This window comes from Asterias rubens, chromosome 4 (assembly GCF_902459465.1).
Source record: "Asterias rubens chromosome 4, eAstRub1.3, whole genome shotgun sequence".
In the NCBI taxonomy this organism is placed as follows: domain Eukaryota; kingdom Metazoa; phylum Echinodermata; class Asteroidea; order Forcipulatida; family Asteriidae; genus Asterias; species Asterias rubens.
In genome coordinates, this window is record NC_047065.1 from 18224387 (window position 1) to 18241418 (window position 17032).

A 17032-nucleotide genomic window follows, 5' to 3' on the forward strand; every position below is an offset into this window, starting at 1 on the left:
CTCAATCAAAATGTGGCGAATATTCTTGCGATTATGAATAAATTCTTGCGAATAAAAATGTTTACATTCGCGGTGAATTCGCCAAACAATTGCGCTTGGATGGTGAATATTTTAATGTTGGTCACCCTTCGGTCGTCCCTGGACCTCTCCTTAACAATATATGACGAATGTCCAACGCTTGACAATGCTATAGCCATTGCCTTACAAATAGGCAACGAACGTTGCGCACGTCGCGACTGAGCTTACCAACAATTTCAAACAAATAAAGCGATTGCTAGCGAATGTTACTAATGCTTGCGAATGCTTACGACAGAGCTTACAAACGTTAATAATGCACTTAGGAATGTTACGAATGTCTTACCCTCGTTGCCATTGTCTTGCCATTTCCTGACTAATTTTCGAAAAATGGATTACGCGGCCGCGATTGCTATAAATACCAATGCAAATCTCGCTCTGGCCACTTGATCGTTTGACAAACAGCAACACCACATTTGTAAGAAAGGGGACCCGCGAAGGTTACAAACGCCTTACAGGTGACTTTACGAACGTTGCGAACGCTTACGCAAGCTTTACAGACGTTAACAATGGCTTACCAATGCTAACGAACGTCGAGGTGAATGACCGTCTTCGCAATATTCGCTGAAATTAAAAAACCGATTTATAAATATTGACCGATCTTCGTAAGGAGATGGGGCGTGACGGGTAACCGCTACGAACGCTTACGAAGACACGGCGAATGTTGCAAAGTAAGAGCGATGGTTAAATGTTTTCGTAAGCACATTCACTCTAATCGTAATAGTGTGAAACAACATTCGTAAGCACATTCACTCTAATCGTAATAGTGTGAAACAACATTCGTAAGCACATTCACTCTAATCGTAATAGTGTGAAACAACATTCGTAAGCACATTCACTCTAATCGTAATAGTGTGAAACAACATTCGTAAGCACATTCACTCTAATCGTAATAGTGTGAAACAACATTCGTAAGCACATTCACTCTAATCGTAATAGTGTGAAACAACATTCGTAAGCACATTCACTCTAATCGTAATAGTGTGAAACAACATCCGTAAGCACATTCACTCTAATTGCAATAGTGTGAAACAACATTGGAAGCGCTTTTTAATTTCAGCGAATGTTGCGCAGACAGTCATTCGCCGTAGATTTTCGTAAGCATTGGTATCCATTAGTAAAGCGTGCGTAAGCGTTGGCAACTTTCGTAAGCCATTGTTAAGCCCAGTTCATACTTCCTGCGAATGCAAATGCGAAGCGAATTTGACGTGAATTTGACGTCACAACTATCCTTTCGCAGAGATATTCGCAAGTGAGTTGAACAGAGCTGAACTGCTGCGAATATTCGCTGCGATTTTTGTGACGTCAACATTCGCTTCGCATTCGGATTCGCAAGAAGTATGAGCCGGGCTTTAGGCATTGGCAATCATTGGCTAGCATTGTTAAGCATTCGCTAAAATTCGTAACATATTGGTACGGACAGGTCGAGGGGTGACCGAGGGCGAACGTGAAAATATTCACCATCAATTCGCAAATTTTGGGCGAATTCACCGCGAATTTCAAATATCCATATTCGCAAGAACGTTCGCTCAAGTGTGAGAGTAGCATGGAGGATGTGTAGTTTTTTAATCTTAGGTTTCGGTTTGCTTTCTTGGTTTGATTTTGTTTCTTATTTTGAAAGATATATGCTGTTCAAAACAAACAAAAACAAACACATTAACTAATTTTTTCAATACGGACAATGCATACAAACATGGTCGAAAGATGTTTGTACAGGGTTTAGGACCGTAGGAGTGTCGGGTTTTCCTAAATGAAAGCTTGAAACTTTTTTGAATTCATAAAATAAAATAAAATAGGCTAGTTAAAATGGGGTCTATTGTAACAAAAATTCGATTTCTTTCATATTGCTTTGATTCTAGTTGTGTGTCAGAATCATTATGAACTATGTGAGGCGGATCCAGACCGTCCAAACCGAGGCTCGTACACCAGACTACAATGTTCAACACAAGAGTTCGTGTACGACAAGTGTCATCTCCTGTGCGGACGTTGTGGTAAAGATAATATTTTCTGTAAAAGTCTGGATGTTTTTGTTTTTTTTGACAATAAATTGTGTGTATCCCTTGTGTACAATACATTTAATTTCCCATGCGGACGGTGCGGTAAGTAATATTCTGTTAAGGCCATGGTTGTTTTGATTAACGCTACTTGCTGCCCATTGTGTATAATAAGTGTCATCTCCAGTGTGGACGTTGTGGAAGCTAATTTTCCGTTGGAATTATTTTGTTATTTTGGTTACGGATGTGTCCCTTTTATGTGATATGAGTATCCTTTTCTATGCGAACATGTATTGTCTGTAATAAAAAGATTGTTCTTAAGTAACTTTTTGCACCACTTTTTGTCTAGTCCATTTTATATTTAATGTAACTTACCTTATGCCGGTTTGCTCTGAATCCGGATAATTGTTCAACTAATATGAATAGTTCATACTCTGTTTTAATTGTTCAACTAATATGAATAGTTCATACTCTGTTTTAATTGTTCAACTAATATGAATAGTTCATACTCTGTTTTAATTGTTCAACTAATATGAATAGTTCATACTCTGTTTTAATTGTTCAACTAATATGAATAGTTCATACTCTGTTTTAATTGTTCAACTAATATGAATAGTTCATACTCTGTTTTAATTGTTCAACTAATATGAATAGTTCATACTCTGTTTTAATTGTTTAACTAATATGAATAGTTCATACTCTGTTTTAATTGTTCAACTAATATGAATAGTTCATACTCTGTTTTAATTGTTCAACTAATATGAATAGTTCATACTCTGTTTTAATTGTTCAACTAATATGAATAGTTCATACTCTGTTTTAATTGTTCAACTAATATGAATAGTTCATACTCTGTTTTAATTGTTCAACTAATATGAATAGTTCATACTCTGTTTTAATTGTTCAACTAATATGAATAGTTCATACTCTGTTTTAATTGTTTAACTAATATGAATAGTTCATACTCTGTTTTAATTGTTCAACTAATATGAATAGTTCATACTCTGTTTTAATTGTTCAACTAATATGAATAGTTCATACTCTGTTTTAATTGTTCAACTAATATGAATAGTTCATACTCTGTTTTAATTGTTCAACTAATATGAATAGTTCATACTCTGTTTTAATTGTTCAACTAATATGAATAGTTCATACTCTGTTTTAATTGTTCAACTAATATGAATAGTTCATACTCTGTTTTAATTGTTCAACTAATATGAATAGTTCATACTCTGTTTTAATTGTTTAACTAATATGAATAGTTCATACTCTGTTTTAATTGTTCAACTAATATGAATAGTTCATACTCTGTTTTAATTGTTCAACTAATATGAATAGTTCATACTCTGTTTTAATTGTTCAACTAATATGAATAGTTCATACTCTGTTTTAATTGTTCAACTAATATGAATAGTTCATACTCTGTTTTAATTGTTCAACTAATATGAATAGTTCATACTCTGTTTTAATTGTTCAACTAATATGAATAGTTCATACTCTGTTTTAATTGTTTAACTGATTTTTGTTTTAAACAACACACCTATTAGTCATTGATTAAATATTTGCAAGGATGGATGAGTAATTCTTACTTTGCCATAATAGTTACTATTCCGTCGGACTCTTGACAGTACGCAAAGAAGAACAACCTCAACTCGAAGTGTAATTAACGACATGTCCATCTGTTTCATTGGGAAGTGTTGATTGACCCAGTTTGACCAATCATTTAGAATCTGTGTCAAGACCAAACATCCCTGCCACGCTCATTCAAAAGGTTGTGAGCGTGGAATTTTCACATTGGTTAATGAAATATTGAATTCACTCCCCTGGAATCCAGTTTGCTTCATTAACTATGAAGCGTATGATGTATTCTTTTAATTTGTCCTTGTTCAGAGAAATTTGGGCCAGGTTCACCCGGGTTTGAATGTACATTGACGTGTGAAAATGACGGAGTCTTGACAAACAGCGAAGATGGATGCTACTGTACATGCCAAGAGGGCTGGGAAGGAACACGATGTGAAGGTAAGATCTGACTAGAACCAAAGAAGAAGGTTTCAATTGTTTTTGTTTGTTAAATATGGTTCTAAGAACTCACTTGTATCTGATGTAATATGTTATATTTACAGTTCCATTGGTTTTGCTCTTTTCAGCGCTTTAATCTTGATGTAAAAGCGCTTTACAAACATTTAGTTGTATGTATGTATCAACATGTCGATCGCAGATTCTTTAATACAACTCCATGGTTATAAGATTCCACATTTCAGTTGCAGATGTTTTAACAATGGAAACGTACTTTTTCGCCTCTTTTAAAAAGAATTTGATGACTAAAGATTTTGTTAGCAAGGGCTGCCAAGGGAAAGGCAATAGTAAACAAAAAACTGTCCTCAAAGCGATGTGCAATCCCAGACCCCGCCAACAATAATAGCACACTGTGTCTTTATGTCGATCATACTTTGATGATATGTCATGTCCTCTTTGAATTACAGATGCTTGTGTGGACAAGCGAGCAGGCGGATGTACCAAGATATCATATGCCTGTAAGAGAGCTTCTTACGCTTCTTATATGAGAACCAACTGCGCTCATACCTGCGGATTCTGTGACGGTAAGAAGATATAGCAACATCAAACATGAAATCATGAGGGATGGAAATAATCCTGGGCAAGAAATCCCAGAGATCCATTAAGAATTGCAAAATGGCCTCCGCATTGCTGCTGGTTGGGGGAATATGAGAATAGCTGGGGTGACTTGGGCATCTATAAAGTAAAAAACACTAATAAACCCGCATTTAAAGGCGTGGTGTACTTTGTGTAATTTCTCCACAATTTATGACCATACAAAGTCACTTGTTATAGTATATAAGAGCAGAGAAAGAGGTAACATCCCATCTGCAAGTTTTAATTTGAAAAGACTTAATCAGGCATCTAAAATCACTCGATTCTTTGATATATTTGTCTTTGTCGAAAAACATGCCTTTAAGAGATTGAAATTAACCCTTATAACCACATCGATGATAATTTATAGCCACCATGCCACTTGAACGTGGTCTAATCAACGGCAAGTATTGAAGTACGTCTTCAAATCCTGATCTAACAAATCAAAATTGCAAAAACTTCATTAAGAATTGGTTAGAAGTGCATACTATCGATACATGTATTATTTGTTTATGTTTTTTTTACCAAATAGAGCCTACTTGCTAATGATTATGTAATCTGTATGTTTTGTTTTATTCGATCCTACTCATGTTTCCTGTAGCTGGAGAGAAGGACTTTGGAGAATTCTTGCTAATGATTATGTAATCTGTATGTTTTGTTTTATTCGATCCTAATCATGTTTCCTGTAGCTGGAGAGAAGGACTTTGGAGAATTCTTGCTAATGATTATGTAATCTGTATGTTTTGTTTTATTCGATCCTACTCATGTTTCCTGTAGCTGGAGAGAAGGACTTTGGAGAATTCTTGCTATTGATTATGTAATCTGTATGTTTTGTTTTATTCGATCCTACTCATGTTTCCTGTAGCTGGAGAGAAGGACTTTGGAGAATTCTTGCTAATGATTATGTAATCTGTATGTTTTGTTTTATTCGATCCTACTCATGTTTCCTGTAGCTGGAGAGAAGGACTTTGGAGAATTCTTGCTAATGATTATGTAATCTGTATGTTTTGTTTTATTCGATCCTACTCATGTTTCCTGTAGCTGTAGAGAAGGACTTTGGAGAATTCTTGCTAATGATTATGTAATCTGTATGTTTTGTTTTATTCGATCCTACTCATGTTTCCTGTAGCTGGAGAGAAGGACTTTGGAGAATTCTTGCTAATGATTATGTAATCTGTATGTTTTGTTTTATTCGATCCTACTCATGTTTCCTGTAGCTGGAGAGAAGGACTTTGGAGAATTCTTGCTAATGATTATGTAATCTGTATGTTTTGTTTTATTCGATCCTACTCATGTTTCCTGTAGCTGGAGAGAAGGACTTTGGAGAATTCTTGCTAATGATTATGTAATCTGTATGTTTTGTTTTATTCGATCCTACTCATGTTTCCTGTAGCTGGAGAGAAGGACTTTGGAGAATTCTTGCTAATGATTATGTAATCTGTATGTTTTGTTTTATTCGATCCTACTCATGTTTCCTGTAGCTGGAGAGAAGGACTTTGGAGAATTCTTGCTAATGATTATGTAATCTGTATGTTTTGTTTTATTCGATCCTACTCATGTTTCCTGTAGCTGGAGAGAAGGACTTTGGAGAATTCTTGCTAATGATTATGTAATCTGTATGTTTTGTTTTATTCGATCCTACTCATGTTTCCTGTAGCTGGAGAGAAGGACTTTGGAGAATTCTTGCTAATGATTATGTAATCTGTATGTTTTGTTTTATTCGATCCTACTCATGTTTCCTGTAGCTGGAGAGAAGGACTTTGGAGAATTCTTGCTAATGATTATGTAATCTGTATGTTTTGTTTTATTCGATCCTACTCATGTTTCCTGTAGCTGGAGAGAAGGACTTTGGAGAATTCTTGCTAATGATTATGTAATCTGTATGTTTTGTTTTATTCGATCCTACTCATGTTTCCTGTAGCTGGAGAGAAGGACTTTGGAGAATTCTTGCTAATGATTATGTAATCTGTATGTTTTGTTTTATTCGATCCTACTCATGTTTCCTGTAGCTGGAGAGAAGGACTTTGGAGAATTCTTGCTAATGATTATGTAATCTGTATGTTTTGTTTTATTCGATCCTACTCATGTTTCCTGTAGCTGGAGAGAAGGACTTTGGAGAATTCTTGCTAATGATTATGTAATCTGTATGTTTTGTTTTATTCGATCCTACTCATGTTTCCTGTAGCTGGAGAGAAGGACTTTGGAGAATTCTTGCTAATGATTATGTAATCTGTATGTTTTGTTTTATTCGATCCTACTCATGTTTCCTGTAGCTGGAGAGAAGGACTTTGGAGAATTCTTGCTAATGATTATGTAATCTGTATGTTTTGTTTTATTCGATCCTACTCATGTTTCCTGTAGCTGGAGAGAAGGACTTTGGAGAATTCTTGCTAATGATTATGTAATCTGTATGTTTTGTTTTATTCGATCCTACTCATGTTTCCTGTAGCTGGAGAGAAGGACTTTGGAGACTTCTTTATAGGTATGCTCATCAGATTTGTTAATAAACAAAATCCAAGACTATTAAAGTAGCTGCAATTTCAATAGTTATTTGTATATAGGTTTTCTCGGTCATATTCGGCAAATCAGCAGTCAATTTCATTTTCATGCGTTCGAATTAAAGCTGTTTTGCCTCTCCAGTTGTTGGGTAGGTGGGGTAGGTGGGGTAGGTGGGGTAGGTGGGGTAGGTGGGGTAGGTTGGGTAGGTGGGGTGGGGTAGGTGGGGTAGGTAGGGTAGGTGGGGTAGGTGGGGTAGGTGGGGTAGGTGGGGTAGGTGGGGTAAGTGGGGTAGGTGGGGTAGGTGGGGTAGGTGGGGTAGGTGGGGTAAGTGGGGTGGGTGGGGTAGGTGGGGTAGGTGGGGTAGGTGGGGTAGGTGGGGTAGGTGGGGTAAGTGGGGTAGGTGGGGTAGGTGGGGTAGGTGGGGTAGGTGGGGTAAGTGGGGTAGGTGGGGTAGGTGGGGTAGGTGGGGTAGGTTGGGTAGGTGGGGTGGGGTAGGTGGGGTAGGTGGGGTAGGTGGGGTAGGTGGGGTAGGTGGGGTGGGGTAGGTGGGGTAGGTGGGGTAGGTGGGGTAGGTGGGGTAGGTGGGGTAGGTGGGGTAGGTGGGGTAGGTTGGGTAGGTGGGGTGGGGTAGGTGGGGTAGGTGGGGTAGGTGGGGTAGGTGGGGTAGGTGGGGTAGGTGGGGTAGGTGGGGTAGGTGGGGTAGGTGGGGTAGGTGGGGTAGGTGGGGTAGGTGGGGTAGGTGGGGTAAGTGGGGTAGGTGGGGTAGGTGGGGTAGGTGGGGTAGGTGGGGTAGGTGGGGTAGGTGGGGTAGGTGGGGTAGGTGGGGTAAGTGGGGTAGGTGGGGTAGGTGGGGTAGGTGGGGTAGGTGGGGTAAGTGGGGTAGGTGGGGTAGGTGGGGTAGGTGGGGTAGGTGGGGTAGGTGGGGTAGGTGGGTAGGATCTTGAAGAGTGGATGGAGTTATGTGGTAAACAAAGAGTAAGGCTAGTAGACCGATTAATGGTCTTGAACGGAGGGAACAAAACGTACAAGTACAGCCTCATTATGTAGGTTTACTATGTTATTTTCTTATAGTATAGGTTTTCTCGTTCAATTTCGGAAAATGAGCAGCCAATTTAACCATCACGCTAATCTATTTTGCTCGAAATCGAATGCTACTGAAAAGGGTCATTCGATTTGGTTTATGATTAGTCAAGTGTAATGTTGCGTCATTCGATTTAACAAAATAATCATAAAATTTAGCAATTCATCAAAGCAGCATTCAAATTCGCAGACGCTTCTTGAGGTGTGTGACACGAAAAAGAATGTTGATACGCTAAATTGAGCTGAGTGCTAAAGGAATTTGTCTTGACTCAAAACGAAATTGAATGACCGAATTCTGAATTTGAAACGCAGTAACATCTGGAGAGGCAAACCAGCTTTAAATCGAACGCATGAAAATGAAATTGACTGCTTAGTTGCCGAATTTGACCGAGAAAACCTATACCAAAATTATTTATCGTAGTTCGTTTTAAGTTAAAAAAAAAAAATGCCTCAGAGTTCTACTCACTTGCGTCAGGTCTCGTTTCCATGAAACTAATCCCTGTCGTTGATCAGAAAATTATCCTTTTCAAAGAAAACCATTAATCAAGGTTGAAGAACACAGAGGAATTAGAAACTATACAGGTAGAAACTTTACTCCAAATTACAAAAGGTAAAACGTGCGGTGGGATTATAAATGACGCCACACTTTGCTTCTTATTAGGACAAATTCACTTTCAATGATGTATCATAGGTCACAGTTTCAAATCAGTTTTTTTTTATGCTGCGATACTATAGGGCATAAAATCCTTTTATCTATCTATCTATGTTTATCTTAATGGACACGAGTGAACGGAAAACAGGTTTAAAACATAAGTTCATTCGAATAAAATGGTTCCGTTTGTATAGAACCAGGGAAACTTGATTGGAGATGTTAAATGTCAATATTGTATTTGGTTATGATCTGATCATTTTACGTTCTTGAGGGTATAAAATATATATTTTACCTAAAAAATGTTTCAATAAGTTTTGTTCTAAGATTGTTATGTTATTAATTAGTCCCCAATAATTGACTGTGCAATTCTCGCGAGTTTTCTAATACTTTGGCTAGTTATGTACGCGGTTTTGCTTACTTCACATGTCAAAGCAATTTAATGAGAACATAAGGGGCCCCAAAACACACAATCAATATCAATCAATAAAACATTTATTTCCACATTCACATCACATGGAGGCATCGTCCTAAAAGCCGAGGCTTGTGGCGGATGCGCCCGTTACAATGTTACAGAACAAAACAGGAATACAGCACTAAATAGACGAATAAATAAAAACATACCACTACGGTAGATAACTACACAAAGGTTTAACCATGGTTAAACAATGTAAATATAACTATGAAGCAGAACATGTATGTAAATCACACGCGAATCTTAAACAACCTACACATAATTTATAAACATTCCAGGAGTAATCCTTTCTTGCTCTTATTATTTCCCCTAATCAGTGCATGGTGAGACCCCAGCTGAGCCAGATGACCTGCCCAAAGTATCGCACGAAGGACCTGGGATCGAGGTTACATTTCTCGTCGATTGCTCTGGTAACGAGATACGGCATAATTTTTTACGGCAACTTTCTTCATCATACTTGCATATTAAGCTGTCCTTTAGATATCAATGATACTTTGAAACCGTTGGATCCCATCGTTTATATTCTTAAAAAAATGAATAATAAAACAATATTCTTTGATATTAATTTATCGGGCAGGAAGCATGAGAGAAAACGATGACAAGAGGCGAGCAATTATACGAGAATATCTGACTTCATTGGACTACGAAGCCGGTGGAGGTATCCGTGTAGCCTTCGTTACGTTCGGCAGCGGAGCTAGCGTCAAACTCAACCTTTATGATGCCGATTCTGTACCAAGAGTTCTACGTAGTCTCGACCAAGTCAACTACCAAGGTATACTCATTTAGTTTAAAAGATTCTAAGAAAGTAAAGGTCGTTATCAAACATCAGTGGGTCATTTTGAAAAGAAGATCTTTGTAGACAACATCGAAGCTATATTATTATGGGTAGGTACTTTTGTTTTGTTTTCATTTGACAATGATAATACGGGTGCAAATTACCAGGATACGCTTTATAAATATCGAACTCAAACCTAACAAACATACAAGCAAACACCCCAGCAAAAAAATTAACAAAAACAACTTTAGTATGGTCCTCATAGTTCGTTCTAAAAAAATAAAGTTGAAGTACGAGTGACGCCGGTTTTCAGAAACAATAAATTGTCCTTTGCCATTGACCCCGTCCGACGTCATATTGTAGTGACTGTGCATTCTCACCATTTCGGTTCAGCAGATAAACACGTAATGCAGTGCGACCTTCACAGTCATCGACTCCTACCAAAGGTGTAATCATTATTACCGTGACGATGACGTCAAGTGACGTCATAAGTGGGCCAAGTTCTCAATAAGTAACAAAATAAACTCAGCATTAGGAAAGTGCAATTATACAACAATTTAAGCTCAATGTGATGTAACATTTACGTTAGCAATTGGGTAACTACTGAGACAGAAAATAACTGGACTTTATCCCGGGTAATTGGTATCAAAGAATCGTATAAGAGTTTCAACCTTTTTTTGTATCCTTCGAGAAAACTCGCTAGAAATTCAACCATTACAATTTTGTTTAATGATATAGTGTAATTCTTATGTATTGTTCTCAGTGCAACTAAAGGGCGTTGTAAAACAATTCAAATGTATTGATCAATTCGACTAATTAGTATTTATAGTAGGGTTGCCCTTTGCTGCCAATGTTTTTACAAATCCTTCATCCAATATTAATTAATTCACAATCTGTTAATCAGACTGGACAATACTTCGGTGACCTTTAAGGGCTTTCGTATTGTCGAATACTGAGGGAAATGAATTCAATGCATTTTAATTAAGCCTTGAACCTTTGGGGAAATCGAGTCCACGCATAAAGCAGTGAGACTTTTTAACAATCAAAGTTGACAGGTCTCCTCATTATTTTTGACATTTGCCGAAGAATACAATGTCTTTCAACCTCATTACGCCAAGGCTCAGATCGGTACAACTCTTGGCAGTAATGAACAATGGATTCGAACCCTTAAAGTCACCTGGAAATATAATTTTTTCTTCAAACATCATAGATTATATGTTTCTGAGCAATTGTTGAGTAATTGTTTTTAACGATTTATATGTTCAACAAATAAATAAAGTTGTGTGGGGAGTGACTCCGCCTACCCCTTTTTGTGACGTCAATCGAGGCAGACTTTGCCTCGATCGAACATCGAACACATGGTACATGCAAGTACATTCAAGTCCTAGTCGTGAGTTTGTACGTTTCGAAAAAAGGTTTTTTTCTTGCATTTTCCGGCAATGTCGACCAGCTGTATTGCTGCTGGATACAGCAAAGCAACTAAAGATGGGGTCAGCTTGTAAGTCTTTTCCAGCGCTGTGCAGCAAACACTTCAAGCCGTCGTGCTTCGAGAATCCGGAATACACTTCACATTTTGACATGAAGAGAAAAGTTCTTTTCTAAAACATGACGCCATCCCAACAATTTGTCCAGCTAGTGGGGAAGTCGAAGAATGTACCTGAATAAGACGTAACGAACCAAAAGGAGTATTTGCCTAGCGTGAAAAAAATCAGGTATTGTTTCAACTTTGAGGGCATGTTTTTAGCTTGCACCAAGCGTCACTATCTTGTGTTGGCACTGCATGCGATTCGTCGCGCCTCGATTGACGTCACGAACAGCGCCCTCTCGGGTCGGGCTTATTTTCAAATTTGTAAATAACATGGAAACTAATTTTGTTACACCTTAGTTAATTGTTTATTCATAGTCCACTCATCAAAACACATATTAGTGACAAAGGCTTTATTTTGACAAAAACAAAACACTTCCAGGTGACTTAAACAAAATAACACGTTGAAAGCAGCTAAAAACAGGGCAATTAGTTTATCCAATATCGACAATGACCAGGAATTGTTGGGCTCGGGTGGGGGGGGGGGGGGGTGCACACATTGGCTTTAAATCGGGTGCTTTTGGCTAAACCCTTTTACATCCGTCTCTTTGTGAAGTTGGTTCAACAGAACGGCAGACAGTGTTAGTTCACCGTTAGTTACAGAAGTAAAATGAAAACCACACAACTACAAGGGATATTGCGTGATTAACTCTAGATCTTTTCAGCCATATTCATTTTAAAACCAACGCTTTGAGCACATTATCAACTGTTGCGAATTATCTGTGACGTCAAAATTCGTACTTTAATTTATTCGTACAAGGTGGTGAGACAGATATGAAGAAGGCATTTCAAATTGCCAGGCGTCTCGTCCTAGTACATTCACGCCAGAGGGCTCGTAAGGTGATGTTCTTACTTACTGATGGGCTGTATACCGGCAAATCACCCGTAAACATCGCCAAAGCGTTGCGCCAAGAGGGAGTTGAGGTAAATATCACTTTAGAGAATTCCCAAGGGTCGGCATGGGATGTTTTATTGCATACTTGATGCTCTCAGACTCGACCGGCCCTTGTTTGTGCTTAACCTAGATAGGAAATGTTTGATTTGGACATCAGATCAAAAGCAGAAGAGGAAGCTCAACATGACATAGAGAATGACTCAGTAGAGAGTAGTTGCGCGCCCAAAGCACTTTTTGGCATCAAGTGGGGATATACATCCGAAGGGGTCAATAACAAAACAAGGCCATTTATTAGAAGAGAAAGCGGTGCGAAGCAACGCATGACTGAAAAGATTGAAGAGGGGAAAAGATGAAGATAAGGAAACACAATTAAAATAATTATTGATGGAATATATGACACAGACACAATACGATGACAGTAGGCTTTACATAGAGAAACACAATGTCGTTAATATTATAACATACTGCTCTGCGTGATACTTGGAGAGAATAGATCCAAAAGTGAAAGTCAAAGATATTAAACAAACGGAATGTAAATGGGAAAAAGGATCAAAGAAGACAAACATGCTATACAACGAGGGTTATTAAGTGAGGCCGGGTAGGAATGCAGGGTTCGGAGGAGCATGTATGTCCATTCAACATAACATATTGCAACATAGAGTGGCGCAAGGTTGAGCAGAGTTGCAAGTTTGCAGAATACAGATGAGCTGGGGCACCTTTATAGACGTCAACAATTAAAGAGTCGTGTATGACATTCTTGGGCCACGGTAGCAAATTAATAACATGGCGCATGAGGTGAAGTCGTCAGGGCACTCTAGAGCAAACACAAGTACATTGCAACGAAGACAAACTAAAACTAGGTTGGCTTTAGATCGTGGCATCAACAAGGCCAAATTAGACTAACGCAAAACCGAGTTGTAGAAACTAAAGAACATTGGTAGTAACGCTCCGATTACTGGTCTTAAAGGTGATTGATCTCTGGATCCGAAATAACTGAAAACAACGTACAGCTTTAATGCCCGTTGTAGTCTGTGACCCACTTTGAGTATTTCTCGGTGCCGGGTGGATGAAATCAGATCGTCTCAAAAGTACTTGCTTGAACTCTCCCTGCTCCTTCAGAACAATTTAATCTGGATATCTATCTGTGCCTTGCAAATACTCAAATGTAAGTTCAGAAACTTCAGTCGGCTTCGAAGCTTGTCTGAGGACTTTGCAGTAATACATAGAGTGACTATGACTTATTCTCGGTAATAGAAATGCATGGTATTTCAACAGGGGAATAATGCGTAGGGGGTCTTGGTAAAGCCACGACCACGTGGTCGTGTGTTTTTTTTACCGTGGTCATGTGGTTAGACTGCAGGACTGCAATTCGAATCTGGCCAGGCTAACCGGATTTCACAATGTCTATATAATGTGGCATAGTTGTGAATACCAAGTTATTGACTTTATCAAATTTATAAGCGAAGACGTTAAAACCAATGATTGTATGAGAGAGACTATGACTCTTGTCAGCTTGCTTTCTATATACCGTTGATTTGGATAAAACTTCATTGTTTGGAAATATATTCATTTGATTCAATCTTAAGATGTATTACCATTATTACGGACATCGTCACCTTGTCCACATCGAGAGTGACATCTTGCGTTCCATTGCATTTCCTGGCAGGCAGGTTATGACATTGTCAATAATGCGGATCAAACTTGAACATAGACCTAGGTTATAGTGAAAAACTTAGAGTTATAAGTAAGTTTCGAATACAACGAACACTCTTTAAACGTGAACGGCTGTATGTCTTACTCTGTTTGTCTATACTTATTATGCCTTTAACAAAGCGGTTGGGTAAACAATGAAATCGTGAAAACCAAATGCATGGTTTAAAGGCACTGTACACGTTTGGTAGTTACTCAAAATTATTAGCATACAAATTTACTTTGTTACGAGCAACGGAGAGCTGTTGATAGTAAAACACATTTTGACAAAACGACTCAATCTGAAGTAACCTAGTTTTTGAGAAAGACGTCATTTCTAAATAAAATAATAAAAGACTTCTGACCAGAAGCCTTTGACTGTACACTAATTTTGAACAACAATTAAAGGGTGTTTTTTCTTTCATCATTTTCTTGCAACTTCAATAACCAATGAGCCCACATGTTCACAGGCCCGTTGATGTATGCACAGTATATAGCGTGTGGCGGTTTCAACTTTCCGCCGTGTTCAGTTTTCCAAATGACCAAATACGGTAACATTACGTCATGCGACGTCTGCCGAGCAAGTGAAAGTAGTCAATTGTTACTGCCGTACTGAGTCCCGGGAAACTGAACACGGCGGAAGACTGAAACCGCCACAAGGGGGAAACACCTTGTGTGAGAATACTGGTCTTTGACAATATCGTGTCCAGTGCCTTTAAACAGTCATGACTTAATTAATAATTAAGTCATGACTGTTTAAAGGCACTGGACACGATATTGTTAAAACGGAATGACCAGGTGTGTTGTTTTTGTTGCAGATGTACGCTTTGACATTCAGCGAGCATTATGATGCTGATAACCTGCAGGAGATTGTCGATGACCAGTCTCGTATTAAGGTAGTGACGTCAGTTGATGACCTCCCTACCGTATACTAATGACGTCCCTTGAGTCAACTAATCGGTAGTTTAGTAAAGCATCGCTGCACTTGGCTGAATTCATCCCTTCACAGTTGTCTATAGAAACTATTATTTCGAACCGAAATCTAAAACGTTTGTGTTTTGGTATATTATTCTATATATTGTACTGCTGACATATTAAAACACGACAGGATTCTTATCGAATATGGTTTGAAGAGTTTTTATTTTTGTTTATTTTATACACGGAACCTCTTGTTTTGGTGAAATACTGCACAGTCTCTTCAATGGAGGATAGTATTACAGGCCAAATTCAAGAATAATTGGGAGTGGCGAATGGTGACTTTGCTGAATCAGTTTTTGATTAATATAAACTGGGGCAAGAACGATCTGAAGATGCAATCCAAATATAAATACATTATTTAAACTCAATTTATTTTCCTGGTAAAACCCCACAATCCAATTATCAATTTAATACGTAACTAGTTCGTGTAACTCTTGCAGGTACAACCATACGGTAAGAATCTATATCTTCAGTGAAAATTGTTCACGGCGGTACTTACAACGATGACAAGAAATAAAAACTGTTGGTAATTACTCAAAGTAATTAGGAGTAAAACAAACACTTGGTACGACAAGCAATAGCAAGCTGTTGATATAAATCATCGTGAAAAACGGATCCCTCTAAAGTAACGTATACATGTATATAGTTTCTGACAGAGAGAGGGGTTAATATTTCTTACTCGAATATTAACAGGCTTCAGGCCTGAAGTCTTTCAAAATGTTGTAGCTATCTAAAAGCGCACACATTTGTGCAACAAGGGTGGTTTGTATCACTATTCTCTTGAAACTTCAATGACCAAGTAAGTCAACATGTTCACAGATTTGTTATTTTTATGTATTTGTTTGGGATACATTGAGTGAGAACACTTGTCTTTGACACAAACATGTCCGGTGCCTTCAATATCGTAATCCATGCAAAACTACAAACGTCCCTTATTTCAACATTGGTCCATGATGTTTCCTAGAAACACGAAGGTTGGGGGAGGGGGTATAGGTAATGGGGCGATCACCTCGTCCTCTGATGCTTTGGTTCATGGACTGAACGCTAATTAGCCGAAACATTTAGGTTCATAGCATTATAGCGTAAACTATAAGTTGCTGAATCTTAAAGCAATCCTTAAACAAAAGATGTCAGACATTTTATTTTGATATTCGGATAGAATGAGAAAACAGCACCTTTGAATATTAAACACAGTCTCCGAATATATCCTTGATGTATTGAGTCAATATGTGCTGGCGACAGACGAATTTGCGTCAAAGAACTGTGGCACAATCTAGTTTGCTAAAAAATAATCAATTATAAGATGGGTCACGATAATAATCTGTCTGAAGTTAGATCTTTTGTATCGACCCCCTGACATAACTCATCCTCTTTATCCGATAAAATGTTTATTTACTTCTGGTAAAAAGGAAAATATTGTATCAGCCAATCGGGAAAATCGTTCTACATTAAAGGCAGTGGACACTATTGGTAATTACTCAAAATAATTATCAGCATAAAACCTCACTTCGTAACGAGTAATGCTGGGGAGAGGTTGATAGTATAAAACATTGTGAGAAACGGCTCCCTCTGAATTGACGTACTTTTCGAGAAAAGATTTTTCCACGAATTTGATTTCGAGACCTCAAGTTTAAAATTTGAGGTCTCGAAATCATGCATCTGAAAGCACACAACTTCCTGTGACAAGGG

The 17032-nt window shown here is 38.1% G+C and overlaps 1 protein-coding gene across 1 annotated transcript; it reads left to right on the top strand.

The window, feature by feature from the left end:
* The first annotated feature begins 9932 nt into the window (after positions 1 to 9932).
* Positions 9933 to 15359, top strand: LOC117288739 (sushi, von Willebrand factor type A, EGF and pentraxin domain-containing protein 1-like). The gene is made up of 3 exons (XM_033769565.1): positions 9933 to 10193; positions 12542 to 12705; positions 15184 to 15359. Exons 1-3 carry the CDS (start codon positions 10004 to 10006, stop codon positions 15298 to 15300), a joined length of 471 nt encoding a protein of 156 aa, XP_033625456.1. The 5' UTR covers positions 9933 to 10003; the 3' UTR covers positions 15301 to 15359.
* Positions 15360 to 17032: the final 1673 nt, after the last annotated feature.

What these genes read in the sequence shown, in the direction of transcription:
- LOC117288739 (XM_033769565.1), top strand. Translation starts at nt 10,004, where the DNA reads ATGAGAGAAAACGATGACAAGAGGCGAGCAATTATACGAGAATATCTG. An exon ending in CGACCAAGTCAACTACCAAG is followed by an intron (nt 10,194 to 12,541) that starts GTATACTCATTT and finishes TATTCGTACAAG; the next exon opens with GTGGTGAGACAGATATGAAG. An exon ending in TGCGCCAAGAGGGAGTTGAG is followed by an intron (nt 12,706 to 15,183) that starts GTAAATATCACT and finishes TTTTTGTTGCAG; the next exon opens with ATGTACGCTTTGACATTCAG.